The sequence below is a fragment of the Rhinopithecus roxellana genome, chromosome 11 (genome assembly GCF_007565055.1).
Source record: "Rhinopithecus roxellana isolate Shanxi Qingling chromosome 11, ASM756505v1, whole genome shotgun sequence".
Classification (NCBI taxonomy): Eukaryota; Metazoa; Chordata; class Mammalia; order Primates; family Cercopithecidae; genus Rhinopithecus; species Rhinopithecus roxellana.
In genome coordinates this window covers 36,511,214-36,538,229 of record NC_044559.1, presented here as the reverse complement: position 1 = coordinate 36,538,229, position 27,016 = coordinate 36,511,214, and the positions used below count along the sequence as shown (strand labels likewise).

General features: G+C 33.1%; 1 protein-coding gene across 1 annotated transcript in view; it reads right to left on the bottom strand.

The window, feature by feature from the left end:
- ATRNL1 (attractin like 1) overlaps positions 1-27,016 on the bottom strand; it is an 845,855-nt gene that overhangs the window by 453,440 nt on the left and 365,399 nt on the right. Inside the window, exons 23-24 of the mRNA XM_030941431.1 lie at positions 24,476-24,554; positions 22,101-22,258 (exon numbers count right to left, since the gene is read on the bottom strand). Coding sequence (XP_030797291.1) covers positions 22,101-22,258; positions 24,476-24,554 — 237 coding nt within the window. The remainder of the gene's footprint in view (positions 1-22,100; positions 22,259-24,475; positions 24,555-27,016) is intronic.

Below are 27,016 nucleotides of genomic sequence, written 5' to 3'. Positions count from 1 at the left end.
TCTTTCTAAACAATTTTTTTCCAGCATGAACGTTAGAGAACAGTTCTTTATGTAATACAAGTTCCTGGTGACGTCTTTCACTATCTAAAAAACTATTGTTGATTTAAGAAGGCATATGAAATATATGATGGAACTAATTTCATATCTGACTTGTAAGATTCATATGTCTTTTTTTTTATTATACTTTAAGTTCTAGGGTACATGTGCATAACGTGCAAGTTTGTTACATATGTATACTTGTGCCATCTTGGTGTGCTGCACCCATTAACTCGTCATCACCCATAAATTCGTCATTTATATCAGGTATAACTCCCAATGCAATCTCTCCCCACTTCCCCTCCCCATGATAGGCCCCGACGTGTGACGTTCCCCTTCCTGAGTCCAAGTGATCTCATTGTTCAGTTCCCACCTATGAGTGAGAACATGCGGTGTTTGGTTTTCTGTTCTTGTGATAGTTTGCTAAGAATGATGATTTCCAGCTGCATCCATGTCCCTACAAAGGATGCAAACTCGTCCGTTTTTATGGCTGCATAATATTCCATGGTGCATATATGCCACATGTTCTTAATCCAGTCTGTCACAGATGGACATTTGGGTTGATTCCAAGTCTTTGCTATTTTGAATAGTGCAACGATAAACATACGTGTGCATGTGTCTTTATAGCAGCATGATTTATAATCCTTTGGGTAAATACCCAGTAGTGGGATGGCTGGGTCATATGGTACATCTAGTTCTAGATCCTTGAGGAATTGCCGTACTGTTTTCCATAATGGTTGAACTAGTTTACAATCCCACCAACAGTGTAAAAGTGTTCCTGTTTCTCCACATGCTCTCCAACACCTGTTGTTTCCTGACTTTTTAATGATTGCCATTCTAACTGGTGTGAGATGGTATCTCATTGTGGTTTTGATTTGCATTTCTCTGATGGCAAGTGATGATGAGCATTTTTTCATGTGTCTGTTGGCTGTATGCATGTCTTCTTTTGAGAAATGTCTGTTCATATCCTTTGCCCACTTTTTGATGGGGTTGTTTGTTTTTTTCTTGTAAATTTGTTTCAGTTCTTTGCAGGTTCTGGATATTAGCCCTTTGTCAGATGAGTAGACTGCAAAAATTTTCTCCCATTCTGTAGGTTGCCTGTTCACTCTGATGGTAGTTTCTTTTGCTGTGCAGAAGCTCTTTAGTTTAATTAGATCCCATTTGTCAATTTAGGCTTTTGCTGCCGTTGCTTTTGGTGTTTTAGACATGAAGTCCTTGCCCATGCCTCTGTCCTGAATGGTATTACCTAGGTTTTCTTCTAGGGTTTTTATGGTATTAGGTCTAACATTTAAGTCTCTAGTCCATCTTGAATTAATTTTCGTATAAGGAGTAAGGAAAGGATCCAGTTTCAGCTTTCTACTTATGGCTAGCCAATTTTCCCAGCACCATTTATTAAATAGGGAATCCTTTCCCCATTTCTTGTTTCTCTAAGGTTTGTCAAAGATCAGATGGCTGTAGATGTGTGGTATCATTTCTGAGGACTCTGTTCTGTTCCATTGGTCTATATCTCTGTTTTGGTACCAGTATCATGCTGTTTTGGTTACTGTAGCCTTGTAGTATAAAGTCTGGTAGCGTGACGCCTCCAGCTTTGTCCATTGACTTAGGATTCTCTTGGCAATGCGGGCTCTTTTTTGGTTCCATATGAACTTTAAAGCAGTTTTTTCCAATTCTGTGAAGAAACTCATTGGTAGCTTGATGGGGATGGCATTGAATCTATAAATAACCTTGGGCACTATGGCCATTTTCACAATATTGATTCTTCCTATCCATGAGCATGGTATGTTCTTCCATTTGTTTGTGTCCTCTTTGATTTCACTGAGCAGTGGTTTGTAGTTCTCCTTGAAGAGGTCCTTTACATCCCTTGTAAGTTGGATTCCTAGGTATTTTATTCTCTTTGAAACAATTGTGAATGGAAGTTCATTCCTGATTTGGCTCTCTGTTTGTCTGTTACTGGTGTATAAGAATGCTTGTGATTTTTGCACATTAATTTTGTATCCTGAGACTTTGCTGAAGTTGCTTATCAGCTTAAGGAGATTTTGGGCTGAGACAATGGGGTTTTCAAATATACAATCATGTCATCTGCAAACAGGGACAATTTGACTTCTTCTTTTCCTAACTGGATACCCTTGATTTCTTTCTCTTGCCTGATTGCCCTAGCCAGAACTTCCAACACTATGTTGAATAGGAGTGGTGAGAGAGGGCATCCCTGTCTTGTGCCAGTTTTCAAAGGGAATTTTTCCAGTTTTTGCCCATTCAGTATGATATTAGCTGTGGGTTTGTCATAAATAGCTCTTATTATTTTGAGGTACGTTCCATCAATACCGAATTTATTGAGCGTTTTTAGCATGAAGGGCTGTTGAATTTTGTCAAAAGCCTTGTCTGCATCTATTGAGATAATCATGTGGTTCTTGTCTTTGGTTCTGTTTATATGCTGAATTACGTTTATTGATTTGCGAGTGTTGATCCAGCCTTGCATCCCAGGGATGAAGCCCACTTGATCATGGTGGATAAGCTTTTTGATGTGCTGCTGAATCCGGTTTGCCAGTATTTTATTGAGGATACTTTTGCATCGATGTTCATCAGGGATATTGGTCTAAAATTTCCTTTTTTTGTTGTGTCTCTGCCAGGCTTTGGTATCAGGATGATGTTGGCCTCATAAAATGAGTTAGGGAGGTCCCTCTTTTTCTATTGATTGGAATAGTTTCAGAAGGAATGGTACCAGCTCTTCCTTATACCTCTGGTAGAATTCAGCTGTGAATCCATCTGGTCCTGGAGTTTTTTTGGTTGGTAGGCTATTAATTATTGCCTCAATTTCAGAGCCTGCTATTGGTCTATTCAAGGATTCAACTTCTTCCTGGTTTATTCTTGGAAGAGTGTAAGTGTCCAGGAAATTATCCATTTCTCCTAGATTTTCTAGTTGATTTGTGTAGAGGTATTTATAGTATTCTCTGATGGTAGTTTGTATTTCTGTGGGGTTGGTGGTGATATCCCCTTTATCATTTTTTATTGCGTCTATTTGATTCCTCTCTCTTTTCTTCTTTATTAGTCTTGCTAGCGGTCTGTCAATTTTGTTGATCTTTTCAAAAAACCAACTCCTGGATTCATTGATTTTTTGGAGGGTTTTTTGTGTCTCTATCTCCTTCAGTTCTGCTCTGATCTTAGTTATTTCTTGCCTTCTGCTAGCTTTTGAATGTGTTTGCTCTTGCCACTCTACTTCCTTTAATTGTGATGTTAGAGTGTCAATTTTAGATCTTTCCTGCTTTCTCTTGTGGGCATTTAGTGCTATAAATTTCCCTCTACACACTGCTTTAAATGTGTCCCAGAGATTCTGGTATGTTGTATCTTTGTTCTCATTGGTTTCAAAGAACATCTTTATTTCTGCCTTCATTTCGTTATGTACCCAGTAGTCATTCAGGAGCAGGTTGTTCAGTTTCCATGTAGTTGAGCAGTTTTGAGTGAGGTTCTTAGTCCTGAGTTCTAGTTTGATTGCACTGTGGTCTGAGAGACAGTTTGTTATAATTTCTGTTCTTGTACATTTGCTGAGGAGTGCTTTACTTCCAATTATGTGGTCAATTTTGGAATAAGTGCGATGTGGTGCTGAGAAGAATGTATATTCTGTTGATTTGGGGTGGAGAGTTCTATAGATGTCTATTAGGTCCGCTTGGTGCAGAGATGAGTTCAATTCCTGGATATCCTTGTTAACTTTCTGTCTCGTTGATCTGTCTAATGTTGACAGCGGAGTGTTGAAGTCTCCCATTATTATTGTATGGGAGTCTAAGTCTCTTTGTAAGTCTCTAAGGACTTGCTTTATGAATCTGGGTGCTCCTGTATTGGGTGCATATATATTTAGGATAGTTAGCTCTTCCTGTTGAATTGATCCCTTTACCATTATGTAATGGCCTTCTTTGTCTCTTTTGATCTTTGATGGTTTAAAGTCTGTTTTATCAGAGACTAGGATTGCAACCCCTGCTTTTTTTTGTTCTCCATTTGCTTGGTAGATCTTCCTCCATCCCTTTATTTTGAGCCTATGTATGTCTCTGCATGTGAGATGGGTCTCCTGAATACAGCAGACTGATGTGTCTTGACTCTTTATCCAGTTTGCCAGTCTGTGTCTTTTAATTGGAGCATTTAGTCCATTTACATTTAAGGTTAATATTGTTTTGTGTGACCTTGATCCTGCCATTATGATATTACCTGGTTATTTTGCTCGTTAGTTGATGCAGTTTCTTCCTAGCCTTGATGGTCTTTACATTTTGGCATGTTTTTGCAATGGCTGGTACCGGCTGTTCCTTTCCATGTTTAGGGCTTCCTTCAGGGTCTCTTGTAAGGCAGGCCTGGTGGTGACAAAATCTCTAAGCATTTGCTTATCTGTAAAGGATTTTATTTCTCCTTCACTTATGAAACTTAGTTTGGCTGGATATGAAATTCTGGGTTTAAAATTCTTTTCTTTAAGAATGTTGAATATTGGTCCCCACTCTCTTCTGGCTTGTAGAGTTTCTGCCGAGAGATCTGCTGTTAGTCTGATGGGCTTCCCTTTGTGGGTAACCTGACCTTTCTCTCTGGCTGCCCTTAAGATTCTTTCCTTCATTTCAACTTTGGTGAATCTGGCAATTATGTGTCTTGGAGTTGCTCTTCTGGAGGAGTATTTTTGTGGCATTCTCTGTATTTCCTGAATTTGAATGTTGGCCTGCCCTCCTAGGTTGGGGAAGTTCTCCTGGATGATATCCTGAAGAGTGTTTTCCAACTTGGTTCCATTTTCCCCCTCACTTTCAGGCACCCCAATCAGACATAGATTTGGTCTTTTTACATAATCCCATACTTCTTGCAGGCTTTGTTCATTTCTTTTTCTTCTTTTTTCTTTGGGTTTCTCTTCTCGCTTCATTTCATTCATTTGATCCTCAATCGCTGATACTCTTTCTTCCAGTTGATCGAGTTGGTTACTGAAGCTTGTGCATTTGTTACGTATTTCTCGTGTCATGGTTTTCATCTCTGTCATTTCGTTTATGACCTTCTCTGCATTAATTATTCTAGCTGTCAATTCTTTCACTCTTTTTTCAAGATTTTTAGTTTCTTTGTGCTGGGTACGTAATTCATCCTTTAGCTCTGAGAAGTTTGATGGACTGAAGCCTTCTTCTCTCATCTCGTCAAAGTCATTCTCTGACCAGCTTTGATCCGTTGCTGGCGATGGGCTGCGCTCCTTTGCAGGGGGAGATGTGCTCTTATTTTTTGAATTTCCAGCTTTTCTGCCCTGCTTTTCCCCCATCTTTGTGGTTTTATCTGCCTCTGGTCTTTGATGATGGTGATGTACTGATGGGGTTTTGGTATAGGTATCCTTCCTGTTTAATAGTTTTCCTTCTAATAGTCAGGATCCTCAGCTGTAGGTCTGTTGGAGATTGCTTGAGGTCCACTCCAGACCCTGTTTGCCTGGGTATCAGCAGCAGAGGTTGCAGAAGATAGAATATTGCTGAACAGCGAGTGTACCTGTCTGATTCTTACTTTGGAAGCTTCCTCTCAGGGGTGTACTCCACCCTGTGAGGTGTGGGGTGTCAGACTGCCCCTGGTGGGGGATGTCTCCCACTTAGGCTACTCAGGGGTCAGGGACCCACTTGAGCAGGCAGTCTGCCCTTCTCAGATCTCAACCTCCGTGTTGGGAGATCCACTGCTCTCTTCTAAGCTGTCAGACAGAGTCGTTTGCGTCTGCACAGGTGTCTGCTGGATTTTTTGTTGTTGTTATTTAGCTGTACCCTGTCCCCAGAGGTGGAGTCTACAGAGACAGGCAGGTTTCCTTGAGCTGCTGTGAGCTCCACCCAGTTCCAGCTTCCCAGCGGCTTTGTTTACCTACTTAAGCCTCAGCAATGGTGGGCGCCCCTCCCCCAGCCTCGCTGCTGCCTTGCAGTTAGATCGCAGACTGCTGTGCTAGCAATGAGGGAGGCTCCGTGGCCATGGGACCCTCCCGGCCAGGTGTGGGTATAATCTCCTGGTGTGCCCGTTTGCTTAAAGCGTAGTATTTGGGTGGGAGTTACCCAATTTTCCAGGTGTTGTGTGTCTCAGTTCTCCTGGCTAGGAAAAGGGATTCCCTTCCCCCTTGCGCTTCCCAGGTGAGGCGATGCCTCGCCCTGCTTCAGCTCTCGCTGGTCGGGGTGCAGCAGCTGACCAGCACTGATTGTCCGGCACTCCCTAGTGAGATGACCCCAGTACCTCAGTTGAAAATGCAGAAATCACTGGACTTCTGTGTCGCTCGCGCTGGGAGCTGGAGACTGGAGCTGTTCCTATTAGGCCATCTTGCTCCACCCCCCCAGATGTCTTTTTATAGGAGATCAACATGCAATGAGTTTCTTTTTCCATTAGCACTGGGGTTAGTAAATTAATAATTATAAATAATAATTTTCATTTATAATTTGATAGGACCGAAATGTTTTAGGAAAAGCAAAACTGTCCAGAAATGTTAAAATATACCATTGTATTTACTTAACTAATAAAATATATGCTCTTTTATTAGCAAACAGATTATCCCTTACTCTTTCTTAACTTATAGTTAGTATAGAACTGGGAACCTAAGAATATGTAAACAAATTACTCAACATCTGGGTATATGCTAAAACAAAGAACATCTAAGACCTTCACCACTAACTTCTTTTATGCCTAAATTTTAGTTACTAACAATATTCAGTACTGAATAAAGTCTGTTTTTGTAAACATTTTGGATTCTACTTTACACTTCTCTGAGCTTCCTATATGAGGCAACAAAGTATGATTCTTAAATAAAGCTCTAATTCTTGGGACAGATTCAAACTTTATTAATTCAATTTTTATATGTGTTTTTACTATAATTTATGAGACTACGCAAAGTGAATAACTCAATAAATGCTTATTAATGAAGAAATTCATTACTACGTAAATAATTAAAATTATTATATTTGTTTATCCAATCATCAATGTACAAATAAGGAGAAATATATGATTCAGTATTACAAATCTATTAATAAACATTTTTATCAAATTACATAAAAGTTAAGAGAACATGGAAATTTCAAAACTACTACAATTTACATTATCTTATATAGTCATTTACTTTGCCATTTGAATGAGCAACTCTTGTAGAGCAATTACAAAAATAAACACATTAGTAAAAATTCTAAATTTCAACCTACATCTTTCTACATAGAACCCACTGTGTGCTGAATATTCATTTGTAAGACAATATTTAAAGAATTGATGTAATCCTCTATTCTGTATTAATTCAATATTTATTTAGGGATTCTGGTAACATTACATAACAATATGAAACTAGAGTCCAGAGTAGAAGTAGAAGTACAATTATATTAATATTTTATTTGATCCATTATTGTAAACATACTGCTTTCTGAGATTATGGATACTGATGAATTCTTAAAGGTATGCAGTAGTTCACAAATCAAACCCAAAATATAATACTCATACTTTAATATCTTTGCCAAAAATTAAGTCATTCTTTTTTAAATTTCTGAATTAGAAGTTCTTTACAAACCTCAAGAGGTAATATTTAATTGTAATTGCAAACAAATCAAGTATAGCTATATTTTTTTCAAATGACTAACTTTTACACACTTGCAGTTTGGGTTTAAAATGGAAGAGTCTCTAGAGCTAAAATAAAATATCCTCAGGAAGTTGTCCTGAGATATAAATACAACATAAGATTATAAATACAAGTTTGTTTATAAATTCTTCTCAGTAAATATTTTAGAAATGGAAAAATGTTAGCCTTAATATTAATACTAATAAAATTATAGTAAAATAAAGCAAGTGTGAGTTAATAGTTGTAGAATGGAATCCGGTGTCAAATTTACCAGTCTCATATCTCAATTCAATTGCGTACTGTATGAAATTGAACAAGTTATTTTGTTCATTTATAAAAATTTAGATAATAAAAATATTTTATAAGTTAGGAATAACAGCACTAAAACATGTAAAATACTTTGAATAATGCCTAGTGAATAATATCCAATCACAAATTTGTTTATATACTTTAACCCAATAATTTAATTTGGGGACATATGTGCAAAAGAAATAATTTTCCAAAATAAAATGCACACAAAGATATTCATCATCTTGTTGTTTTTTAAAACAAAGATAACTCCAAATTTCCAGTAACAGACTATGGAAGTATATGATCTGAAAAAATTCTCATAGTATAAAACATATTAATGATTATTATATTAAAACTAAAATTGTTTACAGTATGTTATATAAAAACCAGGGTAGTTTAGAAAAGAATATTATATTACGAGGGCAACCATCTAAAAATATCTATGGGATTATTATGAATATTTAACAAAACTGCATTAAAATTTTTAGAAGAGAGTTTCATTAGATTTCAAAATATAATTAATGACTTTTTAAAAATTAATAATTTAAAGAAATAAAAATCTTCTTTACTCAAATTTATTTTACCACTGGAAAAGTTGAAAATGTTTGTCATATGAAATTTTCTCAAAAAAGCAGATGTTACACTTATACCATCTCACCTAATTCAAACAATTTTATTGCTTGTAAAGATAGCTCTGGATAAGGCAGTAGATAAGAGCATTTTAGATAAAAAGTCAAGGAACTTTTTCTGTAAAGAACCAGACAGTAAATGTTTTCAGCTTTGTGGGCAATATGGTCTCTGGTTTCACTACTCAATTCTGTTAACGTAGTGTAAATGTAATATATCTTCCTTGTGTGAATTTTCTGAACACTTGTAACTACCATAGCCACTATTATTTTATAGCTATTAGAAAATCTTCCATTCTCCTCTATATGTGTTTCTTACATATTTGTTATATCATTCACATTTATATTTCTTTGTTTTTTTTTGAGACAGAGTCTTGCTCTGTGGCCCAGGCTGTAGTGCAGTGGCCAGATCTCATCTCACTGCAAGCTCCGCCTCCCGGGTTTACGCCATTCTCCTGCCTCAGCCTCCCGAGTAGCTGGGACTACAGGCGCCTGCCACCTCACCTGGCTAGTTTTTTGTATTTTTTAGTAGAGACGGGGTTTCACTGTGTTAGCCAGGATGGTCTCGATCTCCTGACCTTGTGATCCACCCGTCTTGGCCTCCCAAAGTGGTGGGATTACAGGCTTGAGCCACCGCGCCCGGCCCATATTTATATTTCTAATTAGTATAGTTAATATATCTTTAACTGATAAAATTAACAATTTCTAATACTACCTTTTGAATTTATGTCACCTTGGTTGGTTTAATGACAAAAAGAACTGAAACTTTTTTAGAAAAGAAAAAAGTATATTTGAAAATATATACGATAACTTATTGAAGCATATAACAATTTAAAAGACAAGAACCACAAATAGCAATGTAATTATTCTAAGTGTCCTCAATTTGAAAAATATATATATACAAGGGCAACTTCATCAGCACATATTTATGATAGCCTTACTTTTCAAATCATATGTATAAGTTAAAACATCCTCTTTAATACCTACTTCACCAGTAGTTTTCTGTTTCATGTGTGTGTGTGTGTTCAAATGACTCATCTATGTTGAAAATGCTAATTTACTTGTGATAAAATTTTATAGACATCAGCATTAGGATTCATTCCTTTTTCGATTTTCTTCTGTATAACTTAACCAATATTAGTAAGGAAATTAACCAGTACAGAATGGAAATTAGAATTGCAAATTGAAAAATAATTCCCAGCATCATTCTCATTAAAAAAAATCTAATCTACATTATGACATCACTTTGCAGATTGACATAACAGTGAATTGTCAAAACCAGTTTGCTCAGAAACAGGTAATTTAGAGTCAATTTAATTTAATTTAAACTGTGATATATAAATGTTGATGAACAGCACCATTGTAGGCGAATACAAAGTAGTGAAGTTCAATACACTTTTCTTGAAGTTATTAGCACAACCGCTATAGTAGTAATTTTTTTCTATTGTTTATTGTCAAGATTTAATTGTATGGCATTATAAATCATGAAGAACAAGTGCTACCAAAATAAAATCTCATATTACAAACATGCAAATGAACTCAATGGCATGATTCCCAGCATTTCAAAACAAAAAGGCTTTTTCCCTGTTTAATTACTATATTACTGAAACATTTATCACATAACACTGCTATATGTCTCACATTTACAATTAGAATTACTAAAGGATCTTAAGGATATTTAAATGCTAAAGAGATTGGCAAACTAAAACATAAAACACTCTATTGAAGTTTGAAGACAATGAAGAAAACTTTTGTTTGATTTACATTAGATCAAAACAGCTTTCAAAAGTACATAAATTAATCAAATAATATGTTTAAATGGTAGAAGATCTCAATGGTTAAATTAATGTCTGATTAATTCTCTACAAATACCTGCCAACTTAAAATTTCCTACTCTAGTAAATATATTATGCATTTGACATTTTAAAACATGTCTTGATTTCTAGAATTCCATTCAGATATAAAAGACTATGGTACTAGAAGAAACGTTTACAACACATACAATTTGGGAATAGTAAATGAAAAAACTTCTAATTAGTTACCAAAAACTTGGTATAGTATTAAGAAAAAAATGATAAAAATCCTTAACAAAGATATTTATTCCTCAAACATCTATATAATTATAAAGAAAAACAGAACCAGTGAATTTTGGCAACAATGATGCTACTAGACTGAGAAGATAAAACTTGCCTTTTAATTAAACAGTTTTTATCACTGTCTTTACCCACATGCAGTCTTTATACCATAATAATTGCTTGATTGGCATGTAATTCACACTAAAATGTTTTACAAAATAATAAATTAATAAAAATAAAATTAAAATCTAAAGGGTTTACAGAGGAAAGGACAGGAGGTAGAGAGTAGGAGTGAAAACATATTTGATAATATAAATTGTAAGAAAATTTATTTTATATAAAAAGAACTATTTTGATAAAACTCTACTACTATTATTTCAGTCAATATCTTTACTGTATTTTCATATTACTTTAAATAACTTTCCATTTCTTACCCTAATTCGAAAGATAAACATATACACATTTCTTTTTTTTTATTATTATACTTTAAGTTCTAGGGTACATGGGCATAGCGTTCAGGTTTGTTACATATGTATACTTGTGCCATCTTGGTGTGCTGCACCCATCAACTCATCAGCACCCATCACTTCATCATTTACATCAGGTATAACTCCCAATGCAATCCCTCCTCCCTCCCCCCTCCCCATGATAGGCCCCCGTGTGTGATGTTTGCCTTCCCGAGTCCAAGTGATCTTATTGTTCAGTTCTCACCTATGAGTGAGAACATGCGGTGTTTGGTTTTCTGTTCTTGTGATAGTTTGCTAAGAATGATGGTTTCCAGCTGCATCCGTGTCCCTACAAAGGAGGCAAACTCATCCTTTTTTATGGCTGCATAGCATTCCATGGTGTATATGTGCCACATTTTCTTAATCCAGTCTGTCACAGATGGACATTTGGGTTGATTCCAAGTCTTTGCTATTGTGAATAGTGCCGCAATAAACATACGTGTGCATGTGTCTTTATAGCAGCATGATTTATAATCCTTTGGGTATATACCCAGTAGTGGGATGGCTGGGTCATATGGTACATCTAGTTCTAGATCCTTGAGGAATTGCCATACTGTTTTCCATAATGGATGAACTAGTTTACAATCCCACCAACAGTGTAAAAGTGTTCCTGTTTCTCCACATGCTCTCCAACACCTGTTGTTTCCTGACTTTTGAATGATTGCCATTCTAACTGGTGTGAGATGGTATCTCATTGTGGTTTTGATTTGCATCTCTCTGATGGCCAGTGACGATGAGCATTTTTTTATGTGTCTGTTGGCTGTATGAATGTCTTCTTTTGAGAAATGTCTGTTCATATACTTTCCCCACTTTTTGATGGGGTTGTCATATATGATATGACCCCATATATGATAAAGCCTTTCCCTTAAATTAAGGTGGAATCTGTGAATACAATGGAAAATTCACTCCCTTGATTAGGTTACATTATATGCGAAAGGTGGTAGAATGGTCACTCCTATGATTGTTGAATTTTATCAGTTAAAACAGACTGAACAAAGAGATTTAAAGGAAAAGAGATTGTATAACTGGCCTAAAAGAAGTACAGTGTCATATTGTAGAGAGGGCCATGTGGCAGGGAACAGTGGCCATCTTCTAGGGGCTAAGAGCCCCTGGCTAACAGTAACTAGAATAACCTGAGACCTACAACTTCAATGCACTGAACTCTGCCAACAACTAGTGACCTTGGAAGAAGTCCTTCTGCCTCAGACAAGTTGGTACCTCAACAGACCATAATTTCAGCCTTGTGAAACCCTGAGGACAGGGTTTAACACAGGGCAGTTAATTCATGCCCAGATTCCTGAACAACAGACACTATAAAATAATAAATAGTTCTTGTTTTAACCTAATAAGCTTGTGATAACTTGCTACACAGCAGGAGAAACTAATAAAGGTAGGCAATATTATCATCTCCCATTTGACAAAGGAAGAAATGGAAAGACTGTGACTTAAAAAACAAAAACCTTCCTCTCAATCATATCACTTGTAATTTAAGAATTTCAAATTGAGGTAGTAGTCTGACTTAGAACCCGTGTTCTTAATACCTACTGCTTACTGACAATGAGAAGGCAAACAATTGTAACCTGGAATCAAGATAAGAATATCTACATTAGAACTGGCATTGATGAAAATGTTACATATAATTCACTTTGCAGCAGATTAATTGCATATTTTTAAAAATCACAATAACTGAAGCCTTCTTTCTTTAATATTACATTATTTTATAGTCAAGTGTGCATTATTTCCCTAGAATAAGGAAACACTGATTTCAGAAAGATATTCTTATTTATTAGATATTAATATGCTTCTATCAAGGTTATCCATGATAACAAGTATTTGTTGACTTTTGATCACCAAATATCTCCTGACCAAACAAAGAATTATTTCTTCAGATTTTTTCCTTATTGGGGTTGTGAATCCAAGTCCCATATCTTCTAGCATAGAAGCCTAAAAACTACTTTCCAGGACAATTTTTTTTTCTTGCACCATTATGGGTAAGGAGGAAGTTAGACAGGTGTCCTAAATTTGCCAGTTGGATTCATTCACTTAAGATTTTAGATCTTGAGTGAATATTTATAGGATGGGTTGGAGAAATCACGAGATTTCATTCAATACAGCAGGCATGCCCAGTTAAGAATGTTAACTAATGCACACAGGTGAAAACTGCTGGAACGAAAGCTTTCTGCTTATTGAAAACCTGATAATTTATTCTTCCCTTTCATATTGTTAGCAACACCTTATGCTAAGAATACATTTCCTTCTGTTTGTTAGTCATGCACAATTGCTGTTTCTTATAAAAAAATATTAACTAACAAAACAACTTACTATAAAATTTCATTTTGGGAAAAGAAAGAATTTGGGTTATTATTGAATAAGAAACCTATGTGACTTTTGTAAATATAAGGGAGAAATCTCTTATTGTACTAATAAACTACACTGCAAGTTAAACTTTTTTAAGAGTATAAGAAAGCATATTTTATCTGTACATTCCTTTCTCCAGAGAAATATACTACTCATCTCTTAATTTAAAAACTATTCCTTTAGCTACCTCAGCTAAGTACTAAAAATACAAAATATATATATATATATATAGTTTCTTCTGTAAAGGAGTTTAAGGGCTAATAGGGGATAAATAAGTGGAAACAATAAATATAAATAAACTATGATAAGCTGAAGAATATGCCAGTTGTAAGAAAAGAGTAATTTCTAGTAGTTAGGTATAAGGGAGGTTATATTCACAATTAGACAAAGGCTAAGCAAGAGTTGAAAATAAGGTTAAGGCCAGAAAGGTCATTTGAAAGAAAAAAAATACAGAATGTAAAAATAACCAGCAAAAAGAAATCAATGAGAGAAGACATATATTTGGAGAGCAGAAAGTAGTTTGGTATATAGATTTAATAAAGACAAAAAAGAACATTTCATAAAAATAAAGGGGTCAGTAAAGGGACCTTTTCTGTAAATGTATATGCACAAACTACTACAATTTCAAAAAACAAGAAGAAAATCTGACAATATTACAAAAAAGAAACATATCACCAAAAATAGTTGGAAATTTCCAAAATATTCTCAGTAATTGATAGAAAAAGTAGAAAGAAAATCAGCAATAATCTCAACATGGAATAACAATCAAATAAATATCCAACTGACATTAAAAGAATAACAAGAGCAGAAGGCATTTTGCTTTTTAGGCACATGGATTTTCCGCAAAACAAAAAATATGCCAAAAACAAGCCTTAATAAAATTATAAAGGATTAAAACCATAGTTTTTCTCTGACCATAGAGAAAGCTACATTGGAAGTTAATAAAAAGGAGACCCCTGAAATATCCCTAAGTATATGAGAATTAAATAACACATTTTAGAATAACTTATGCATCAAAAAATATCACAGGGAAAATTAGGAAATATTTTGGACTAAATAAAAATGAAAATACAACATACCAAAATGTGTAAAATGTGGTCAAAGCAGTGCATAGAGGTCAATTTATAGCTGTAGAGTGTATATCAGAAAAAAGAAAAGTTCTAAAATCAACGATTTAAACTCTCACCATAGAAAGATGTAAAACAAGAGTGAATTAAACTAAATATTTTGTCTCCATAAAATGAGGATCATTTACCTCACCTGTTTAAAACCTTTGGTGATTTCCAAAGGTTGAAGCAAACAACCTAATATAGATAAATAAAAGATAAAGGAATAAATTTATCTTAAATATTATGGGAAATCACCAAAGGTTTTAAACAGGTGAGGTAAATGATAAGAGGATTAAAAAAAAACAACTATCTTAAAAACCAATGATGTTGATGGTGATGATGAAGAAAAAGAAAATGATGATCATCTATTTACAATTTAGAACAATTATTACAATGTAATAGGTACAGTTTTGTTTCACATAACTATCTCACATTATCATCACAATAACCCTATAATTAAGTATTATTAGGAATCCTCATTTTATGGATTGGGTAATTGAAGCTCAGAGGAATGAATAACTTGATTGAAACCACAAATATGGGAAAGAAAAATACAACAGAAATTGAAGAAACAATTATCCCAAATGGAGAAAAGAAATCAGTGAGATATGCTACGGAGAATTAAATACTATAAGAATTAAGAAGTAATCAATTGACACTGGATTACTTCCATTGATAACAACTAGAACATCATTACTGATATCATAACTGACAAACTGATAAGTATAGTTTAAAGGTGTTTTGCTACATATTAGCTGCCTAATTTTCAAAATACATTACATAATGCATATAAATAATAGCAGCATTTCATGACAGTAACTGAAAAAGATGTAAATATTCTAGAATTTTACAATTGGTCTCTAATAATACTTAGATTCTGTTTTCTGTTCTCTTTCACTACAAATTATTGTATATAGAAATTGGTGCTCCTATTAAGGGCGAAGACTCTTTAATTCTGCTTAAAATTATCTTCTATTTTTGATGTACAGAATGGAAAAAAGAAAGCTTTTTAATGTACAGTGATGCAAAGTGCATAATTAAAATAGTTTAATAAGACAAGGATTATTCACTATGATATTAACTAATTTCAATCATCTCCAAAACTCATTAAAATGAAAAAAAATAAAAACATCATATCTCTACTAATCTAGATGCAAGTGGAAAAAGAACACTAAATATTTCATTTAGTTACGCTGTGAACCGTAATTTAAGCCAATCCTCAAATTCCAAGCAATTTTATATCTTCACAGAGATAACTGAAAACACTATAGATAGTTCCCAAATTAAGGAAATGGAGTGATTTTGGTGGTGCTGTTTCTCTATTAAAAAATGATTTGCAAGCATCTGTGCACATTATCACTGGGGAAATTTGGGTAAAATGAAGGTTCTCACTGAGTGGCAACAGGGCTAAAATTCTACTTTTCTGACATGCTCCTGGGTGATGTCAAAGCCTTTGGTTAGTCAGTCTACACTTTGATAGCAGGGTATTAAAGAACTGTTTATTTTATAATTATTTAAAAAGGGCTATTTTAGAAATTCTTGATTGTATCCCCAAATTTAAATTTCATTGTTTATGAAAATGTGCTGCATGCAATGATAAACAATGAAATTTAAATTTGGGGATACAATCAAGAATTTCTAAAATAGCCCTTTTTGAATAATTACAAAATAAACAGTTCTTTAAGGATGAGTTTGTGTCCTTTGTAGGGACATGGATGCAGCTGGAAACCATCATTCTCAGCAAACTATCGCAAGAACAGAAAACCAAACACCGCATATTCTCACTCATAGGTGGGAACTGAACAATGAGATCACTTGGACTCGGGAAGGGGAGTATCACACACCGGGGCCTATTATGGGGAGGGGGATGTGGGGAGGGATTGCATTGGGAGTTATACCTGATGTAAAAGACGAGTTGATGGGTGCTGACGAGTTGATGGGTGCAGCACACCAACATGGCACAAGTATACATATGCAACAAACCTGCACGTTATGCACATGTACCCTAGAACTTAAAGTATAATAATAATAATTAAAAAAAAACCCAGTAGAATGACAAAAAAAAAAAAAAAAAAAAAAAAGATCTCCACATTCATGGAAAACTAATAAAATGTGTTTGCTTTTTTCTTGTTAAAAAAAAAAAGTGCTGAAAACTGTCCATAATTACTTTGTGTTTATATAGCACTTGATTTTACTTAGTGGATGCTTTAAAAATGTATGCATCCACCACCAGACTCAAGACACTGAAGAATCCTAACACCACCAAGATCCCTGGTGATACTCTTAAAAACCTCTATATCTCCCTTCCATGCTCTATTTCACCCACAACAGTCCCTAAACTCGAGGCATCTATTAACTTGAAAATAATGGCTCAAAACTTCCCAAATCTGATGAGAAATACAGATGACTAGATCCATGAAGCTGAACATCACTAAACTGATTAAATCTAAAAAGGACTTCACTAAGACACATCATAATCCGATAGTAAAAACTCAAAAAGAAAATTGCAGAAGATAAAGGTGACCCATCGCATGTAAGATAATACTTCTAAGGATATCAACAGATTTCTCAGCAGAAACCTCACAGGTGAGGAGTGAGACGATATATTTAAAGTGCTGAAAGAAAAGTACTGCCAACCAAGAATACCTTACCTGGCAATACTGCCCTTCAGAAATGAAGGAGACATAAAAACTGATAAGGCTGAAGAAGTTCATGACCACTAGATCTACCTTACAATAAACGGCAATAGAACTGTTAAACCATGAAGCCCAAAGTTAGCAGAAGGAAGGAAATAATAAAGATCATGGCAGAAATAAATGAAATACAGAATAGAAAAACAATAGAAAAGGTAAACAAGCAGTTGGTTTTTAAAACAATTTTAAAAATTGACAAACCTTGCACAGGACTAACAAAGAAAAAAGAGACATGACTTAAACAAATTATAAATATGTAAGGACACATTACAACTGACATCATAGATACCAAAAGGTCATAAGAAATGACTGTAGGGAATTGTATGCCAAAAAATTATATAACTTAGAAAAAAATGAATAAATTCCTAGAAAACTACAACTTGCCAAGACTGAATCAGGTAAAAATAGAAAACTTGATCACACCAAAAATAACTTAAGATGATTAAATCAGTTATAAAAAGCTTTCCAACAAAGAAAAGCCCAGGAATAGATGGCTTTACTGGTGAATTCTAACAAACATTTAAAGCATTAACACCAAGTCATCTCAAACTCTTCTGAAAAGATGAAGTAGAGTGAACACTTCCAAACTTAGGCTGTAAGGCCAGCATTTCCCTGACACCTAAGTCAGACAAGGAGACTACAAGAAAAGAAAATCAATGCCATTTCAGAGATATTGGTAAAAGGACACAAAATTTTAGTTAAATAGGTGGATTAAATTGAAAATTTCTATTGTAGAACATGGTGACTATAGTTAATAATGCTGTATCCTGTTCTTTAAAAAATAAATAAAATAGTAACAGTAAGAGGGAAAACAAACAAATAAATAAAAATGAATACTATTGTACCACAGCTTACCATAGGGAAGATGGAAAAAAAAGAAAAATTATAGGCCAATGTCCTTGATGAACATAAATGCAAATATCCTCAACAAAATGCTAGCCAACTACATTTGATTCAACAGTACATTATAAGTATCATAAAACATGATCAAGTGGGATTTATCCCAGGAATGCATGGATGGCTCAACATATGTGAATCAAAATGTGATATACCACATTAACAGAATGAAGGACAAAAATTATATAATCATCTCAATAGATGCTGAAAAAGCATTTGACAAAGTTTAACACTGTTTCATGATAAAAACTTCCAACAAATTAGGTTTAAGTAGAATGTATGTCAACACAATAAAGAACATACACAACAAGCTAATAGCTAACATCCTACACAATGGCAAGATGCAGAAGGCTTTTCCTCTAATTTTAGGAAAGAAAAAAGAATGCCCAGTTTCACTACTTCTATTCAACATAGGACTAGTAGTCCTAGATAAAGCAATTAGACGAGGAAAAATAAAAGGCATCCAAATTGGAAAAGAAGAAGAAAACCTGTCTCTGTTTGCAGAGACATGTTCTCATACACAAGAAACCCTAGACACTCCATCAGTAAACTGTTAAAAAAATAAAAACTCAGTAAAGTTGCAGGATACAAAATCAACATACAAAATCTGTTGCAATTCTATACATTAACAATGAATTCTCCAAATCAGAAGTTAAGTAAACAATCATATTTACAAGAGCAACAAAAAGAATAAAATACTTAAGAATAAGTTTAACCAAGGAAATGAAAGGCCTGTACACTGAAAATTATAAAGTAATTTTATGAAAGAAATTGAAAACATCAAAAATAAATGGAAAAATATCCTATGTTCATTGATTGGAAGAATTAACATTGTTTAAATGGCCACACTACCCAAAGTGTTCTACAGAGTCAATACAATTGCTATCAAAATTCCAATGACATTTTTCACAGAAATAGAAAAAATTCTAAAATTCAAAAAGAACCACAAAAGACTGCAAATTGTCGAAGAAATTTTGTGAAAGAAGAACAAAGCTGGAGGCATCATACTTACTGATTTCAAACTATATAATGAACCTATAGTAATCAAAACAGGAAGTTGCTGGCATAAAAATACTCTAATACCAGTGGAGCAGAATAGAGAGCCTAGAAATAAACCCATAGACAGGGTCAACTGATCTTTGACTCAGTGCCAGGAATAAACAGTGAGGGAAACACAGTCTCTTCAATAAATGGTATTGGTAACACTGGGATATCTATATGCAGAAGATGAAATTGGATTCTTACTTTATACCATATACAAAAATCAACTCAAAATGGATTAAAGATGTAAATAAAAGACCTGTAATTATAAAAATCCTAAACAGAATAAAGGGACTAAACTCCTTGACATTGGCCTTATCAATCATTTTTTTTGGATATAATACCAAAAGTGGAGGCAACAAAAGCAAATATAAACAAGTGGGACTGCATCCAACTAAAATAAAGCTTCCTTGCACAGCAAAGGAAACAACAAACTAAAAAGGCAACCTACAGAATAGAAAACAAAATATTTGCAAATGATGTATTCAATAAGAAGTTAACATCCAAAATATGTAAGAAACTCATGAAACTCAATAGCAAGAAAACAAAAACCTAATATAAAAAATGGGCAAAGGACCTGATTACACATTTCTCCAAAGAAGACATACAAATGACCAACAGGCATATGAAATGGTGCTCAGCATTGCTAATCATCAAAGATATGCAAATCAAAACCACAATGACATATCACCTCACAGCTGTTATGATGGCCATTATCAAAAATACAAAAGATAACAAATGTTAGAATGGATGTGGAGCAAGGGAAATTCTTACACACAATTGGTGGAATGTAAACTGGTATAGCCATTATGTAAAGCTGTATGAAGATTCCCCAAAAAATTAAAAAGAAAACTACCAATGATCCAGCAATCCCACTACTGGGGATATGTTCAAAGTAAATGAAATCAGTATCTCAGAGATATAGCTGCACTCTCACATTCTTTGCAACATTATTTCCAATAGCCAAGATATAGAAAAGCTGTGTGTCCATGGATAGATGAAAGCATAAAGAAATTGTGATTTATATCTATGTGTTTCATATACATAATATGTATATATTTATATGCATACATACACACACATAACAACGGAATATTATTCAGCCTTTAAAAAGTAGAAAATCTTGCTATTTGTGACAATACAGAAGAAACTGAAGGACATTATGCTAAATAAACAAGTCAGTCACAAAAAGACAAATATTGCATGATATCACTTATAGGTGGAATCCAAAAAACTTACGAACTTACTGAAAGGGAGTACAATGATGGCTGCCAGTATTTAAAATCATAATTAAAATAATTTTACTGTGTTTTGTTTAATATTGTAATTTAAAGTTTATTATAGTCTTATAAACAAACACATATATTAATACTTCTATGCTTTAATATAACATATTCCTTAGGCATAATATAATGAGTTTAATAAAGAGGAGAAATTAGGACTATGTATCTTGTTCATCTCAATTATTTTCCACGCTGTATTATTTTGAGAGAGTGGAGTATTTCAACCTCATTACACAAATTTTGATTTCGCTTCCAGAAGAGTAAGTTCTCAAAAAAACCCAATGTAGAAAGTTAATTCCTATCCATTAAGTATTCAAGAACATTCTAAAATAACTATGTAATGGTTTTTTCAAAATTATATAAACAAGAAGTAAAGGACAGGAAGCAATTTAAAATATAACCATGTCAATTTTAATAACTAATTAGTAAGTTCTATAGATGAACCCTTTTCCATTTCAATCATAAGTGAATAAATGAAGTGAAATTTGATAAATATTTATCTATGAATCTTAGGAAATAAAATTATACATCCTCAACGTTAAAATTTTAAAAACAAATATTTATGGCATTTTTCTGACTATATCATCTTCTAAATCACTATACAATGAAGAAGTAAATTTCTCAAATTAATTCTCAAACATGTACTGAATAGTAATTTATACTCATATTTCTTGAACAGTTGAATAATTACCATAATTTAAGTGTTACATCAACCTTAAAAATAAAAATAAAAAAATTTTCCAGTAAACATATTATTTTTAAAATCACTCATTCTTTCCACAAATCACATAGAAATTGATATAAATAAAACCTGGAAACAATTCTTGTTACAGAGCATATGCTGTAATTTACTAATATATAGGGAAGAGATGATCTGAAAATATTTAAAAGATTTTTAAAACATAAAGGCCATGAACAAGGATTGATATATATAAGCTATTCAAATAACTAATGTAAATTCAATCTAATCAATCAGTTGTAAAGGAATGAACAAATCCCAACATCCCAATAGATAGGTTTTCTTTCATGAAAACATAAATTAAGAACACAAACCTTGACTACAAGATAGAAAGAATATTCCAATTCTTTCCTAGCAGTAAATCTGAAGTCTTCAGTAGCCTACCTCTAACCATAACAAAAATGAAAAGTAAAACACATATATAGTATAGATTAGGAAATTAATGATGAGAGGTAATTACTTAAAGAGGTAACTTAAATACTGCTAACTCAAAATCTTTAATGAAAGATCAGATTATTTGCAGAATATGCTAAAGTAAAAAGAAGATTACTCAAACACAGAAAATAATTTCAAGTGGGGTTATATGAGAACAGTATTTATTGAACCCTCAGTTAAAGTATAGAATTAATCAGAAAATCAAAATATTTCAGTTGGATGCACTGCTTAGTATATAATAATCATTGAAAATTTTAAGTATAGCGTTTGTTGGTTCCATGAGGGTTTTTTGGAGAAATTCATCATCACAGACATTCGCAGACCTTTATTTATCAAAGGTCAATACATGTTTTTGTATTAGTCAAGAAATGTATAAATATCATTGCTTTGGACAAAATCATCATTCTTTTCTTAATGATATAATGGTCATTAGAAGTAAATACTCTTAACACTTACCTGTATTTTAATAGGCCAGGAAAAGTTGCTGACGTACACATAGAATGTAATGTTAGGATTGCTTCTAAAGTTAAATTTTTCATAGGAAAAACTATCTCTGTATTCCTTTATATTATTCTTGGAAACTATAGGAGTCTCTTCCCCAGATATTGTTCCAGCTAAAATGTAAATAATTTAAATAATTAATATTAGGAAATATCTTTATGAATTTAAACATGCATATTATACTTAGTTTTTTATAATTGCTCTTATAAAAATACAATTATCAAAACATACTCATGCTTATAATTTTGAATTAAAGAAAATCAGTTTGCCATAAATATAATGGAAATAAATTTAGTATAAAAATTATTTTTAAAAATGCTACCACTGATTAAGTGCTATGTACTAGGCACTGGCTTAGAGACTTTATATTCTTTTTTAAAACCAATAATATCCCAGAAGTATTATCACCTCCATTTTTCAGATTTCAACCTGAGCCTCAGAAAGATTAAAGCACTTGCCCCAAGTTTATAGCTACTAAGCAGTAAACTCTTCTTTGGAACTCAGGTATATGTGGCTCTAGAAACCGAGCTCATTCTGTTTACAATGCTACAGAGCATTTCAAAAGAAATCAGACCATATTTTCGTGTGTCTCAATCCAATTTAAAAATGGGAAAAAAATCAATTTATTTGTCTTACCACAAATTGAACCATCACTGCTTTAAATAAATTGGGTGGAGGCCATAATTTAAAACATGAGCTAAATGCTCAATTAGTTAAACACATATTGAGTCCTCAGTAAATATTTACTGAAGTTAGTAAAATAGAACAAAGCATTTCCAACAATCTTAGCAAACTTTCACTTTAATGAATAGTAAAAATAAGTAGAATTAGTATACTGCGCAATTGAATTAACTAACCACTTATCACATAATCACCTTATGTGCTTTTATAAAATGCAGATTCCATGACTTCATCTCCAAATCTGATAAATAAAAATTTCTGAGATTTGGACTGGGAATCTGAAAGAACATGTGATTTCTTGCATACTAAAATTATTGTTCTAAAGTGATTAGAAATGTATTATAGATATTTTTGTAGACACATTTTTAAACCCTTACAGTTTTTTACTGGTCAGAAATAACTTTCAAATTAACCAGACAGGTTATTATGAATTTTTTCCCTAATGAAACCTACAGTGCCAACATTTTACTGTATGTTTGGCACTAATAGTAACAAAATGCCTATTTGCCTGAATTTTCATTTTTGAATGTAATATATAAGTTCTGGAATTGCAAAAGATCTCTTAATTCTTGAATTAATATTCTACATATTAAAATAGCATAATGACTTAATTTTCAGAAGTCAAATATAAATTTCTAAGAATTCATAAATTTTCTATAAAAAGGAAACAATTTCCAGCACATCTATTCAACAGTATACCTTTGATATAGAAAACAGATGCTGATAAAATTTTTAGAATAAAAGTAAAAATAAAATTAAGGTAAGAATACATTTCATAATTCAACATAAAAATTTGAATAGCTTCTCAGATATACTTTTTAAGCCAGTAATTTAAATTTACTAACCTTATTATGAAACACATATTATGTATCAGTTTTTTAACTCCTCTGAGCACTGAAGCTGACAAGAGGGATTATATTTTCTAAACTTGACAATAATAGATGTTTACTTTAATCAGCACGCACAGAAGAATTTCATTGTTTTATATAAATATTAAGGTTAATAATTAAAATTTATAGTTTCAGTAGCAAATCAAACAATTGAATTTCAGTCTCTCTTTTTTTTTTTTTTTGAGACAGAGTCTCGCTCTGTCGCCCAGGCTGGAGTGCAGTGGCCGGATCTCGGCTCACTGCAAGCTCCACCTCCCAGGTTACGCCATTCTCCTGCCTCAGCCTCCCGAGTAGCTGGGACTACAGGCGCCCGCCACCTCGCCCGGCTAGTTTTTTTGTAATTTTTTTTAGTAGAGATGGGGTTTCACTGTGTTAGCCAGGATGGTCTCGATCTCCTGACCTCGTGATCCGCCCGCGTCGGCCTCCCAAAGTGCTGGGATTACAGGGAAATTTCAGTCTCTTTAGTCATTAAAGAAACAATTTATCTAAATTAAAATCACATTTTATAACACTGCCATTTAAAAATTTAATTTAGTGTCTAGTATTTGTTACCAATCTAATTTTAATTGAATAAAGGAGAAAGTTAACAAAATAATGAAGCTCTATTCATTTTTCTACTTATTATTTTTATCAGTAACAGCAAAATAATTATGGCATATATTTTTTAAACTTCATTTATTTAATTAACAGTAGATCATGTTAGAACAACTTCCAGATAGGAACACACGTAAAAGAGATATGATATCAACATTTTTTTACCTGTTGAACCGACAGACCACGTAATGTTGAGATTAAAGTTGTTTGATGCATTAATTGATATATCCAGATTTTTGTTCGACTACCAGAAAAGAAAATATTAACGTTAAAAAATAAAAATTACACCCTGATTTAATTATGCCTGCTTTATTCCTTAAACTCTACACATTTTGCAAATATTCAACTGAATATATGTAGATGCCATTTATACATTTTAATGAAGAAAATGTGTAATAAATTCAAAGGTAGATATCAAGTTCCACATTTATCTTCTCTATTGTAATTTGGTCTTTTGTATGTAAGCCAGAGGCTCCTATAATTTAATATTTTTATTTGGATCCTCTTTAATTAGTTGTAGACTAAGCTTGGTTTAAATTTGATATTTGAATTTTGATTCTTTTTGCTAGGTTTAAATGATACAGGTTTGGATTAGTCCCAAGCAATTTTATAACAATGTAAGATTATTTTGTGGAAAGACTTCTTCTTAGGTGTATATTTTTATTATTACACCCATATTTTCTAGTGGGAAAAACTACATAAACTAAAACTTTCAGGTAAAAACGATGAACCTACTCAAAAAAAAAAAAAAAAAAAACAGCAGATCATATTGTTTACACAGTTATACAGAGAAACACTGAGAATTTAATTTTATGTCAGTCAACCTGCTTCTTGTCATTCATTAGTGGAGTACAGACTCTTTCCATTTAATTTCAGGGAAATATGCCTAAGAGATTTCTTTAAATGTTATTTGTGATTTTCAAATAGTTTCAATAGTTGTATATTTACAACTATTTGTTCCTGTGGAAAGGCAAAGAATGATGGTCATAATGGGTAAGTTTAGCTTCAGATACTTAGTGTATTATGCTTATTTTAAATATTCTCCATAAAGACTTGTAGAAAAATCTATACTGCTAAGATCTAGCTAGTGAAACGCAGTAAGAGAGATAGAGAATATATTAATTCCTTAGTTTTACCATTTTTCTAAATATGATAAAGCAGTTAAGCTAATAGAAAATATATTACCAATTTTCTGAGTGGCTCCTAGGAGAAAGTAAATATGGAAGCAACTAAATTCCCCTTTTCTGATATAACAGTCTTAGGGGAAAACTGACAAGGAAATGGCCTTTCCTTGATGAATAGCAGGAGAAATAAGGAAGATCATAAAAAGCAAAGGCTGCTGGATGATGTGTGATGGCCATTCCATTTGACAGACATATAAGCCCCAATCTTATACCTCCAAATAACATTTACTCCTAACGATTTCCCTACATGGAAGAATAGCTTAGTCTCTATGAAGAACTCTTAACAGTGTTCCATATCCATCAAATGATATTGTCACAGTTTCCAGGAGGCAAATAAGATTTCAAGAAGAATGATCATCTTGAAAGAGCATGTAAAATAAAATTTGTTTTAATAAGGTTGAGTGATTGCCATGCATTTTTTTAGAGTAGTACACAGTAATATTGTGGAGAAAGTATCTAAGAATTTGAAGTAGTCAAAGAAAAATAAAACCTTGGATTTTAAATACATAGAGTAAATCAGAAGGCTATTACACTAGGCATCATAGTGATATTCAAAAATGGCCATGAATATAAGAAGGAAGTTAACTTCCTTCTTATTTTCTATTGATTATCAAATAATACTGAATTCTATTGACAAGCTGTTAAGAACCCTTCTGCAGTACATGCCACAAAACTGTCAAATATATTGAGATTTTCCTATTTCTTTTAAGATATAAGTGAATACAGAGTTGGCATAAATTAAATGAAAGGCCAGAAAAAAAACTGAGTAACTCTTTGACTGTAGCAATAAATGCAGAATGCTTTTATGTCAGCATGCAGATAGGGACTATTCAATACATTATATTGTTCAGTTGTGGTATACAAAATATACTTCCAAATATACACAATGTAGTCCTAAGGAAAATCTGGATATTAAAGGCAGATATCTGATAGCAAATGTTGATTTATGTCATCATAATAAACAAACCATACTTGAATCCAATAATGATTTCATATACAGTAAATCATTTTCATGAAGCAATGAAAAGAATTAGTGAAGGGTCAGATAACCTTAGATTGAAATAGTAGGTCTTTAATGTACAGACTGATTGATTAGGGGGAAATTACTTTTCCTTTCCAAAAATTACTTTTCTAATCTCTAAAATGGGGATGTAATTACTTCCCTCAAGAAGGTCATGTGAGCATTAAATGAAGTATTTCTGGAAAAAACTTTGGTTTCAGCCCATAGTGCTTATAATTGTAGTGTTGCTATCATTATTAGGTGTAGTACAGGGCATATTCTTTTACTTCTTTTTCTTCATCTTCATCTTCACCCAGAGGACTGGGAACTCAAAAAAAGGACATGCTCTGAGGAGTGGATTTCTTTTACTATGAATGAAATGGATCCAAAAAGTCACTTTTTAATGAAAGTAAAGCATGGTGAAAACAGTATACCCTTGAGGAGGCTTAAATCTTTATTTTCTCTTGAAATTGCCTCTTCTTAATTATGTGTACCTTATGCTGGATGAGATTAATATGAGCA